Genomic DNA, 13,217 nt, shown 5'->3' on the forward strand with positions numbered 1-13,217 from the left:
AAGAGAATGATTCAGCAATCAAACAGTAAGTACAATTTATGAGTAGTCAATCTATGGATTAGTATTTGATTGCATAAACAAATATGCAATTATTTTTCACAATGAACAAACCCATATCATTAACTGTACATTTAGAGTGTATTTGTCAGGTAAACACTTTGTGATTAACAGTTGCTAGTGGTGCCCTTTTGATTTGCTGAGGTCACATTTAATCTCATGATCAGAGGACCACCAGGTGTTTCCAGTCAGAAGGGATCTGCTTCAGTTCTTAGAGCTACCCTACACAAAAAAAAAAAAGAAAGGGAAAAGATAAACTGGATTCTCCTGGGGCCAGCTGACAGCTGATTAAGCCCAACAGAAAGACAGGAGTTGTGAAAGATTCAGCTGAAGGTCAAATGATATAAAGGGCAAACCTGACAAGAGGCTGAAACACTTCGACTAAAAGGATCCCTTGCTATGGGCACCCTGTGAACAGAAATGCTTATCTGATACCAAATACAGGCTGCTTGAATATACAAAAGAAGTGATTACCCGAAGATCCTCAAGTCTGAAATGAATAATGATAATGAAGAAGATTTATGTTATACTGTAAAGCCCACCAGAGTAATACGAAGAATCATCCAGCAAATAAATCAAAAACTAATTCAAAAGTTCCACAACCACATGCATTATGAATTTGCAGACTAGGTGACTTCATCTGTTCTTGCAAAATCTCTGATTAGGACTTCCCTCAATGGAAATAAATCGAAGGAAAATGGTGCACATGCATTTGCTGAAGGGTGCTCAAAATGGCCAACAGAACCAATTCTGTGTTTTGATCCTTCCTAGTTTTCTTGAAAGGCACTAACAAATGTGAGAAGATATTTGTGTGTACATATATATGCAAACAAGAAGAGTCAAAATTACAGGAAAACAAAATATTTGGGAAATTCAGCATCTCTAAGGGGAACCAGAAATTTCACTTGGGTTGGCAAGTTAAAAAATGAACCTCCACTGAAAGAGTTGCTTGAGAAAGGTTAAGCAGCAGCTCATAGTCTTCAAAAGTGAAAATGTCATACAAGGGACAACCCTGACAATCTTTACTTTTATGTTCTAAACTTTCACTTCTGGGAAATGTACAGTATGATTATTTTCTTTACTGCTTTTAGAAATCACAGTCCAGATTGGGAGACCATACTTTTACAACAGAGAATGATATAATCTCACAGTTACCTCACTTTTTTAGCTTTATGTATTGATAAGGTTTCTCTATTTTATTTTTTTAAAGATGATCAAAATGAGACATAGAATCCTGGACAATATGTTTGCCACTGATGGACTGGCTTTTCTGATTAACTCACAATAATCCTCTTGAGCAATACTCTTAATCTAGAACAGTCATTCACAGCCTGTCATTTGACTGGAGGCACTTTAGAGGCTGAAAAGCATCATCGTACTTTCAGAATAGTAATACCACACCTGAAATATAGCTTCCATAATTTGCAAATATCAAAGACTGTAGGGACCAAACTGAGTAAGTCACTTATTTGAAGCAACTCATTAATTGAAGGCAAAGCATGCCTGTTTTTAAATTGTTATTTTACTCTGTGTGACCAAGTGATGATTTTGACGTCTAGACAAAATTCTTTACGTTGCTGACTTCCAAAAATTCTGTCAGTATCCTGCATTCAGGGTTATGGTAATAGACCTGGCTACCCATGGAGGAACTTGCTTCCCATCTGTATCAGCAAGGGAGTTGAAAGTCAATGTTTTTCACCCCCAGCCACAACACCATGAAGACAATGACTGCTGCTTGCTGGTACTGCCATGTAATGTTACACGAGCAGCCAAACACAGGGAGAATGCTTTGTTTGCCAAGTACTGCCAAGTTCTCCTGCAGCCTCACTAACATTATCACCATCCTCCAATCACCTTGTAACTTTCTCAAACTTACAGCAAGAGTCATCTTTCTTATTGCATCAAAGGATCAATTCTGATTTTCTGCGTATTACTACCACTAACTCAGATGAATTGAGTGAGTTATTCCTGAGATAAAATGGGCTCAGGGTTGAAATATAATTGCCCCTCACTTTGATGGATATAATTTATACAAGCTGATCAAGAGCATTTATATATTATCACAAGGAAGTCTTCATTTTAGGTAGAATTCCAGTTAAAATACTAAGAACAAAGTATTTCGTCTTTTTGTTTCTTCCCTAGACAAGTGTTAGTAATTTTTCTTTTTAGCAGCCTAAAGTATCATACTGGTATCTAATAAAGCTCTGTTTATGCATATGAATTTTAGTATTTAGCCTTCCAAATACAATCCTGGATACATCATGCTGTAAGAACACAGCAGTAAGGTGACTAGTAGTGACTCTTCTACTTTGTTCGCACAAAACCTGACAGCTTGACTCTAAAATGGACAAGACGACCCAAAAAGGAAATGCCACTCTGAAAGCCTTCATTTCTGCAAAGTTTATGAACTGATAAACATTACAAGGAATACTCAAGACATGCCACACCTAAAGACCAACATGAAATAAAAGGCCTTTATTTCATGTTGGCCTTTAGTTGCGGCATGTCAGTGCACGCTAAATGATTAACCACTCTCCTCATAGTAGAGTGCATGTGTGTGTGTGTGAAAGAGTGAGCATTTTTACACACTGCATACATAATTGCCATCACTAATTAAAATAATTATCCAGACACTCTGGATCTTTATAGTAAAGATGTACAAAATAATATTTTAAACACTTATGACTGCCTTCACCATTGGTTCTTTCTTATGGGGATCACACTGGGAGTTCAAGATGTTAGAAATTGAGAATGCTACAGAAAGAAAGAAAAAGAAATTTAATTCTTCCCAGCAAACGCCTTGTAATTTGATGATACATAATGAATGATTACTAGATTTTCTTAGCAGCAAGAGGTATGTTTCAGTCACCCAAACAGTACTTCCCAAATCAATCACAAAATAAAAACCATGATTGATTGATTGTTGTTATTCTACACCAAAAAGCAACCTATGGGATGGTGAAGTGGATTACCATGTTACTTTGATCTTTTCCAAACAGATTTCACTCAATAAACTGCTTAAATGTTTTTATAATCGCATCGTACTAGAGGCTGTTTTTCACTGTCAGGAAAATTTCTCTGGGTGAGAACGAAGAGTAACTAAAAACAGGTCCACAGGGATTTCCTGAAGAGGAATAAACAGCTTTTCTAAACTCCAAGATGGGTGAAGAAAAATTTGTCTTCTGCTGTACTAAAGGGAAAATTTCTCTGAAAGCATTGACAAATATCTTCCTACACAAACTATACTCTGACAAAACCATAATTTTGTCACCGCTGAATTACACCCCTGAATATTAAACGTTTGATGCAATGGACCATTTCTATTAAATCTGAAAGGGATACAGTCTCAGATAACTGCATTCTGCCCAACTCATTGGTTTCACTGCTTCCTCCTCATTTGCCCTGAACTTGGGAGAAAATGTGTGATAAATAAGGGGGCTGATGAGGATTTCCCTGTTACGTGGGAGAACTGCAGCAGCACAGGGCTGTTAAAGACAAATGGCAACGGGACTGGGGATAATAGCTGCTAATGCAAGGCATTATCCACAATGTGGGAAGGAGAGAAACGGGGTGAAATCTTGAGTGAAAATGATATTTTTGAATATATTTGTAAATTTGAAGCCATGAAACCTATTTAAGGAACATACTAGTATCATGTCTTCACCATGACATTCGTTTGTTAACACTTTAACAATAACCAGAGACTTGCAGGCCCCACTCATGTCAAACTGTCACTATATTTGAAAGGCACTGGACTTGCTGATGTACTTTTAGCCAGATTCCTTATGCACAGCTTTAAGGTATCACTGAAAAAATACTAAACTTCACAGGATACAAACTGTTCTTATACAATCAGAAGGCATATGATTAGCTAATAAAATACATTAATATAATATCAGGCACAGACAGAAGGAAATAAAATACATTTCTGCAGAAGAGATTAACATAGATATTCCAATGGATTAGGAAGTTTCAGTGACAGAAGGTATATTTAATATATAAAATCCATATAATGAGAAGCAGTTGAAAAAATAGGACACCTGTCATGTGTCCAAGAAATATCTTCATAAAAAAGCTGTCACATATAAACACTTCTCAGCAACAAAACCCTCTGCAACTGAACACGGCAAATTTAATTCTGAATGTAGAATGTGCCTCAGCATGGATCTTATAATTACTAATATCCTTGAGCAACTGGATATCTCCAAATTCAAACAGCACTTACCTTTTCCTGTTAAATAACTCCGTCCTGACATTCATGATTAATTGTACATAAAGGCTGTTGGTTTATTCTAGCAAAAGGACAGTTAAAAAGGAATACAATCAATGTGTATAAATATACCCAGAGGCAAACACCTGAGAAGGATAGGAACTAATTAAGCTCAAGGCCAATGCTGGCAGAAGAACAAATGGTAATAACTTGGCCATGAAGAAATTCAGGTTGCAAACAAAACAACCTAATGTTTTCAGATGAAAATTCACAATTTTGCGATCAAGATGACCTGGGTCTTTTCATAACCAGGGCTTGAGCTCAAGAGCCCAAGGATGCCTCTTACTTCCAGTCATACATCCTAAAAACAAAATGAATTTTAACACTCTTGCAAAACAAATAGATGTTAAATCCTGCAATAAATCTGCTTACTGAAAAAATATTATATTGGCTATAAATAATAAGATAAAAATACCTATAAACTCAAAAGTTAATCAATTCCCAAAGGTTTAAAGCCTGATTTGCGTAGTTCCAGAAGACTATGGCTCCTTATTCAAGCTATCATGACTCTGAAGGATCCTTTCCAGCAACAGGTAGAGCTGCTTAAATCCTGTTACAACAACAAACTCTGAAAGATCCCTTCACTTTCTACCAATATTCCTTATTCTTGTTCCAGCCCCCAAACACTGAGGGGCAGAAAATGCTGACACACCATGCCTTATCATACCAGAACATAAGGAATAAGCTATAATTTTTCATGCCTTATGGAACCTGTTTCTATTCTGCCTATCACAAAACCTCAAGAAAATAATACTGAAGAATAACCAGTGTGCATGTGGGATACGCCAATCAATCACATACATGGCCCATTCATTGCCCTTTTCCACTTACTTTAGTAAATTTTATACACAAACTTATGGAAAACACGCAAATTAAGCAAGTACCTTTAGAATATTCAGTGTTTTGGGTCATGGGGTCCTTTTTTCCAAGCTGTGAAATTAGCAAACTTTTCACTAACAAAGTTTGTTCTAGAGAGGTGAACCATTTCATCCTTAGATTAGATTGATTTGTGCTTCTTAAGGAACCATGAGGAATCTGCTCTATTGTCAGCTGATCCTCCACCAGATCCATGATTTAACTTCAGCTTTTAATAATAAATATATTTTCAGTCATTAAATACAACAGCCTTTTATTTTGAGTCTTTGGCAATACTCATGTTCACCAGAAATGCTATTTCAATGAATCCAAACTTTTTTTCAAAATGCAGAACAAATTAATTGCTTTGCTTCACCTAAAATATATTTTCCTTTCTTTCCCTTTTCCCCCTCTTATACTTTTATGGATTGTTAAAAAAAACCCCAAACCACAAAATACATACAGTGACCAAATATGAATCGTCCTTGATAATCATAATTTTTTTCTCCCCAAAATGTATCTGTAATATATCACACATGCAACTCTTAAGCAAGGAACACCAAAGCACCTCTAGTCCAGGATGCCCAGACCACAACATGACAAACATTCTTGTTCTGGACAAAAGCATAGTTAAATTCTTAAAAAGGAAGATGGTGATCACTGCCAATTTAGTGATCTTCTGTGTTTATTGATAATGATACCTATGTTGATCCTTAATTATTGTTGCTTTGCTTTATTAGAAATATTATTTGGGGGACGAATAATTTTGTTCATCAGATAGGTAGGGGTATTTTTTTCAGAAAAAATCCTTTTCAATTTCAACTACCTTTCACTTCAGACTGAACCAGAAATCAACTATTTCCAAGGTTCTAATGTGAAGTTATTAAAAATTGATTTATACACTCAAAATTCTTCTTTCCTATCTTTCTTTCTTTCAAGGAAAATACCTATTTTCAACCAAGACTTAATAGCAACAGATGGAGGACATTTGCTAGTGTAGCTTCTTTTTATTCCACTCTGGTGTGTTTTTCTTCTTAAATTGAAGTGCTGCAAGTGGTAAAGATAATATTATTACATACATATACATATCTATATGCAAAGAAACATACATTCACCACTATATCACTATTTATGGACTGGAAATTTCTAAGTAATTAAAAGGAAAAATAGGGCCAGCTTTTGCAGGTGGAAAGTGAATGTACTTACAGAAGCTCTAAGGAAATTTTCATTGTGCTAATGCAGCGCTATGATTGTTCAAAAAACTGAGTGGATGTGATGACTCTATAAATACACGCACTATTCTTATTCAGAAGTCAGGACACTGTATCTCACTGCATTCTTATTCTGCCTCATTTAATACTTACAGGCAGACTGTAAGAAGGTTCCAGTATCACTGGCACTGACATCTTCCCTTGAAGATTCAATTTTGTCAAGTAAAAAATCTTTTCTCCCACAACCCTCTCCTTTTTCATGCGCCGTACACTGTACAGTCGAAAGCGAACCGCATAATTCCCAATCATCTCTGACTCGACGTGATTAAATTTGAATGTCTCTGTGAAGACAGGGCACGGTCCCCGCTGGATGCTGGTTTTTGCTCTCTGCTTCTTTATAGGGAGAAGAACTAGGTGTACTTGCCATGAGCTTCCACCTGTCCTGCTGTATGTTGGAATGTCTGTGACAGCTGTCACTGTCACCAAAAGCTTCTGTTCCTGTGAGTCATAGTCAAAAGTCACATCCAGTGTGCCATATTTAGCTACTGGCTCAGGATCAAAAGGTTTAGGAAGCTGTGAAGATGATCCTCGAGCTGACATATCCTGAAGAAGAAGACAAAAAAAGCCATTTATTTATTTATTTATTGTATTCTATTATTAAATCTGGCATGGAAATTATGGTATACTCCAGACAATATGAAGCCACTATGATCTTTTTGTTCATTTCCTGAACAAGGTTATTAAGCACTGAAAGCCCAAGGAGATGGCAGCCAAGATGAAATCAAGACTTTACCTGGCCAATACCACCAAAAGCCAGGAGCCAATCAGTCTGAACTAAGATTGACTTAAGCTGTAATGATCTCTTCTTCTGTGCCTCACATGTTAAAAAGTATATACATTTGTTACAAGATAAAATCACCTTATTTCACACATGCATTTTAAAGTTCACCTATTACACTGCTTGAAGAGACAGCGAATGATTGAGAGCACAGTGAGATGCCAGCAAAGAACACAGGAATTCCAAACCTTACACACACAGCTCCTGTTGCAGTCCGCAAGAGTTATATGAATATGCCAAAAATTATCATAGAAACATAAAATCACAGAAAATTTTGAGTTGGAAGGGACCTTAAGTATCTTTTAGTTCCAACCCCTCTGCTATGGCCAAGAATGTCACTCTCAAGGTTTTATTCATGTAATTTTACCAGAACTGCAGAAGATGTATCTGTTTTGAATTCATCTTCTGAACTCTCTGTAAACCATATTCAATCCCAAAATTGTATTTTAAACTTAAAATTCAGATGGTTTATTGTCACTTCAAATTTTGAATAAAATACTGATCCCCTATAAAAATTACAACAGCCAGTTTGATAGGGAGACTGAAACAGAAAATATTTACAAGTACAGGTCAACCCACTGCTCATACAATAAATTATTCCGAGTATGTAAAACAAAGGTATTTTAAGTGTGTCTTCACATTATCAAAGATAAGCTTGTTTACATGAACAAATAGATGCCAAGACAAAGCCTTCTGGGCTAAGAAATGTTCTTATTTTAACCTGGCTGCCAGATAGCTGTGGGAATGCATTCCTGTAAAGGCTTCACTCCTGAAGCTTTGAGTGGCTATAAAAAAACATTGGCAGCATTCTCAGTTCTTACTGAATATGCTTACATTAACGTCTTGAGTGACACAAAATGGGAAGGGCTTGCAGCTGGGCCTTCCAGACCTTGCACCAACACCCCAGGTACACATCATCAACTACCAACAGGGCTGCTTAGACAGAAACATCAGGGCTGAGCTCTAACACATACTCCAAAACTTCTGGTGGCAACAAAAGACAAATTTGTAGCAAAAGAGCTTCTTCTGCACATGGCATCACTAATTAGACTTCACCCATAGATGTCAGTGCAGTAACTGGTTGCTAAAGGCATTTCAATGAAATACGCGTCAAAAAAGTTGGTTTCTTCATATAAAAAAATATATATATATCATTACAATCTATAGCACAAAAATAGGAACATTAAGTGGCCCAAATCACAAGAACAGCATCAAAAAAAAAACCTTTGCAATTTTTTTTTTTTCATAAAACTTATTTTACATTATGGGGCGTTCAGTTTGAAAAAGTGCTGGGATTCATAAATTAGAGGGTTTTTAGAAAAGTGGTTAAAAAGGGCATTAAGAGAAGTTAATTTATGTTGCCTGAAAAACCATGTGGAAAAATTTTGACTACAGTCTTTACAATGTGATGAAATTTTCTGACTGGTTTAAAACGGTTTAAAAAATAATTCACTCTTACTGGGAACTGGTTTAAAAGCTAAGATGCCACAAAGGTAACTACAGCAATCTGAAATCTTAGTGTCCTATTTTCTGACAAACTACTTTTTTTCTTAAATTAAATGAGCAGGAGTATTAGTGCCTGTATAACTGTGCATTGATCTTTAGATTAAAGAAGTTTTTCACCACGCTCAGCTATTTCCATTTACCTCTGGACTAAGAACCGCTGTGCTGTCACTGGGAACATCCTCTTCATACCCTTTGTTATGAAAGCTTTCTATTTCATGTCCCGTGCTTCCCTCACTTGGGCACTTATATGAACACCTTGGGCTGTTGCTGCACTGGGAATATTCACATTTGCTGTCTCCAACTTCAGAAGGTGTACAGGAAAGATGAGGGGAGCCACTGTCATCCTGGTATGGAGGTGGCTGCAGTTCATCCAGCGGAGGTGTTCTTCTCATCCTCTGAATGCAGTTTGCTGAGAATAAGTGAAAATGCTTTGCTTACTTTCTGATTGTTCACTGTTCAAACAGTTCTGTGGAAAATGTAAATCTAAATGCCTGGACAGAGAATTTAAAAATCTATGTATGGCTTTTTTTTTTAACTTTACATTTCAAATCAGATGAAAAATACTACAGAAAAAAATGTTCAAAACTGAAATGAATGATCTCTCAGATGAAAGAAATTTAGATAAAAGCAAAGTTTTAAGTGTATAGTCAGAATAGATTGTGCAAACCACACGGAAATAAATATAGCACTGATATGACATGACAAAAATTCAAGGCTTGAATTTCAGGGATGCTTACCTTGCAAAAACCTTTGGATATCTTAATTCAGATTGTGTGCAGATGGAATGTAGGCCAATTATGGAAACAAAATGCACTCCCTAAAGCCATGATGTCAAGCTGATTACCTCCCATGCAGTTGCCCACCAGGGAGATACTAAATTAAACTCTGAAGACAAGTAAGGTACTAAAAAAGACAACCTTTCACACAAATGAACTCTGCTCACCAGTGAATTTAAAATGTGAAGCAGTGTCTCAGATTCCTTATTACTTGTTAAGGACAACTAAAGGGTGCGTATCCAGTGTCTGGAAGTTACACACTACCTCTAGTCACTAAAGACAGTGGAAAAAGGATCAAGAGCAATCTTGTGCTTGGGATGAATACTTGATGCTGACCATCTTTGCTTTTCACACTAGATAGATAGATACAAATGTGGTTATACATCTCAGAAATTAAACCTGATGCATGGCTACAGACACTGAAAGCTAATTCAAAAAAATTACATTTCCATTTTTTATCTCATATTTTACTACGCAGCATTACACAGTTTAATAGAATAGGGAAAAGACAGCAAGGTGTGCAGCAGCTGAAAAGAAAGGAATATCAAGGACAGGTAAAGAACTGTCTCAGATTTTGTTTACATTTTCTGTAGAGGTTTCTATGAAGATTTCAACGCCCCTGACATAAAGAAGTACCTTATACATAAAAATTTCAAAGCAAAAATGCTTTCTGGTGTCAAACATACCATTTCACACACAGAAAAACCTACCAAACAAGCAAGTTAAAGAAAGTATTAACGGGGGAATGCAGGGTTCTTCTCTATTTCAACAGCTCCTAAAAGAACCATAGCAAAAAAGTAATTAAAACACTCCCACAAGATGAAAACACTGTCAGGAACCCTCTCATCTCTGATAAACCCATCAGAGCCAGCCTGCCATTCAGAATGATTCCAAAATACTTTTCCAGCACTCTTGCAAAAGGTTTTCTGCTGTTAGTGAGTCAGTGCTACTAGCTCTTGAAATTCCAGTCCCTCAGGGCTGGAAAACAAAACAGACAGCAGGGAATTCTATACTTGAATTGTAGTCATCTGTCTAGCAGAAAAACATGAAACCTCACCTATGAATATTAGGCAACTCATGCCCATGAAACTAGATAGACATAGAATCTAAACTGATATTTTAATCATAATAAAATAAAGATGTGCATCATTTGACTGCCTATACCATGAAAACTGGACTTCTTTGTCATAATCTATATAATTAAATATTCTAGAAAATTCAGAAAAATAGCATTTCTTCTCATTGTTGCCAAAAGGCAACAAACGGCATTAAATGAGACGGTAACAACCTGGCAGCCCTGAGTTTCTTTCTGTTCACTTGTCATCAAGTCTGATAAGAATTTTTAACAGCTTTTCCATAATCTAACGAAATGAAAATGTGTCCAGGTAGTTATCAACACCATTATTGTCTTACATGAGTAAATAAATGACTGTGTGACTCACTTTTTTCACTTTGATGAACTCCATTATATGTCCCTATGGGAAAACTGTAAAGGCTGTGTGACAGAAAAGGTGCTTTTAATGTAGGCGTGGGAGAAGTGAAAACAAAATTCTTATTAACCAACTATGACTCAAAAATCTCAGAAAAAGCTAAAACACTGGGACAGGTTTTAACTACATATTTTTCAAATTTCAGTTTAACAAACTGAAATAGCATGTAAATTCTTAAAACAAGTATCTGGGATCAAAAATCTAGAGACGCTTCTGTCTAGAGAGTTATAAACTGGTTTTGAACAACAGCCTTCTGTACAAAAAAAAAGATATGAAAGTTTTCAAATTAATTCTCAAGGTGAAACTGTCTCATTTTAATTTCCCCCTCCCCACAGTAAATGATGCAATAAAATGAAATTTTTTTGCTACGGTTCTTTGAAAAACATGAAGATTTGAATTCCATCGAGACATTCTAATGACTGATTGTATCAAAGACAAGTGATATCACAGACAGTAGTGAATACAGCAATACTAAATATCTGATCCTGGGTATTTTCCTTAAAAATTACTTAGAAGTAGTGACAACCTGTCTAAAAAAATTTTGCATAAGTATCAAAGTTTAAAGTACAAAACCACTGCTAGTGCTTGCTGGCTTATCACGAATTGTATTGGAGAACATTTGGAGCTGAAAGGCAAGATGACCTGAAATGTGTGCATATTTACACATGAAACCCCTGTGTGTCACATACCTCATACCCTTTATTTAAGTTGCAAGTTTTGGACACAGCTATGTATACTTCTGTACTGTGACAAAGCCAAGGAATACCTCCCAAAGACCACTGAATGTGACTAATAATAGCTGCTAAAGAGTTACAAGCAAATGGGTACACTGAAAATCTAAAATTAATCATTGCATTGCTTCTATGCAATTTTCAAATCACATAGAAAATACTTTTTGTAAATTCATTTGTAAATTAAATAATCATATTACATAACCACATCACCTTGGACTAGATAGGGTAAAAAACAAGCCAGCATATGTCCCAAAAGTGGAAGTAAGATACAATCACGGAGAAATCAAATCAGGTTTAGTCTGAGGTTCCTACCAGCCAGAAAATGGCACAACAGAGAAAAGACAAATAGAAAGAAAGAAAGAAGAATAGAAAGACAGAACCTTACATTCAGTTCTCCACCCAAAGTATGTGAAAATGCTTGGCATTCTCATGATATGAGTGAAACTAAATTTGTTTAGTAATGAGTATTTGGTAAACTCTAAATTGAGAGTACAGTGTATTAGTGTCAATAGGAAGATTTGAATAAACACTTTTTAAAGGGGTAACTGCTTTAATAAAAGTTTTCATCCTCCCTCAGTCAGCTGGGAAAAGAGTCACTTAATGGTGATAGTAAGGACCTTGCTTAATAGCTGAAGAAACCAGAAATAAACGAAATACCTGACAAACCTGAGCAATTAGCATTTTGCTGGTAGACTCAGAGATTACAGCATGTAAACTGTCATCAGCACATTTAAGTCAGAAGTAAATAAATATCTTCTTTTTAGTATTGCTTGTTAAGCAGTGAAGGGTCATCTGTTTTCCTAAGGTCCTGTAGGACAGGTTGCAAGTGGAAGGGGCTGATACATACCTTGCCATCAACCTCAAGAGACTCACTAACTAGTGAGTTTAACTTAACACAGCAACCTAGGCCAAACTGAGCATTCCTGGAACATACAATTGGTAACTATGAGAAAATTCAGAAAATTTTCAGTCATTTTGCTGGGAGGGAATCAAAGTTTAAAGATGCAGAAGTTTATCATAAGAAACCCTTTACGTTTTCAGTTACTACTTGAAATTGCTTCTTCCAAAGCTGCTCATTTCTCCTCTCTGTTCTGGTCTCTCATGGACCATGCCAGGCTGCACATCCCACTGTACAGCTGGTGATGTCCTTTTCCCATGTTTACAGCATTAATACTTTCCTATCGTAATTATTTTTCCCAAAGGTTCACAGCAGCAGCACCAACCCAGTCCCCCTTAGCCCATATTTCCTGAGTAATTCCAAGAACACCCATCTCTTAACATGGAAAAAGAAACTACCCTTGTGCCTTTAATTCCCCTGTCTCATAAGCCATAATTAACTACACTTCTGCAGCTTCGAGTTCCTCATGTACAGCAGTTCTTTAAAAATTCACATTGTTGTGGGAGGCAACAGTATCACAACACCCCTACTGGAATCTGGCTTCCAGTTCCTTTAAAATAAATAATCACTTCATAAATCAGT

At 36.3% G+C, this 13,217-nt stretch overlaps 1 protein-coding gene across 4 annotated transcripts in view; it reads right to left on the reverse strand.

The window, feature by feature from the left end:
- Positions 1–13,217, reverse strand: part of SYT14 (synaptotagmin 14) — an 81,629-nt gene that overhangs the window by 14,568 nt on the left and 53,844 nt on the right. For all 4 annotated transcript variants that reach the window (XM_054279964.1, XM_054279963.1, XM_054279962.1 and 1 more), the window contains 2 exons: positions 8,878–9,146; positions 6,547–6,996 (listed from right to left, as the gene is read on the reverse strand). In XM_054279964.1, the coding sequence (XP_054135939.1) occupies positions 6,547–6,996; positions 8,878–9,146 (719 nt within the window). The remainder of the gene's footprint in view (positions 1–6,546; positions 6,997–8,877; positions 9,147–13,217) is intronic.

This window comes from Melozone crissalis, unplaced genomic scaffold (genome assembly GCF_028551555.1).
Source record: "Melozone crissalis strain CALT ecotype California unplaced genomic scaffold, PUWL_Pcris_2 ptg000027l_1, whole genome shotgun sequence".
Classification (NCBI taxonomy): Eukaryota; Metazoa; Chordata; class Aves; order Passeriformes; family Passerellidae; genus Melozone; species Melozone crissalis.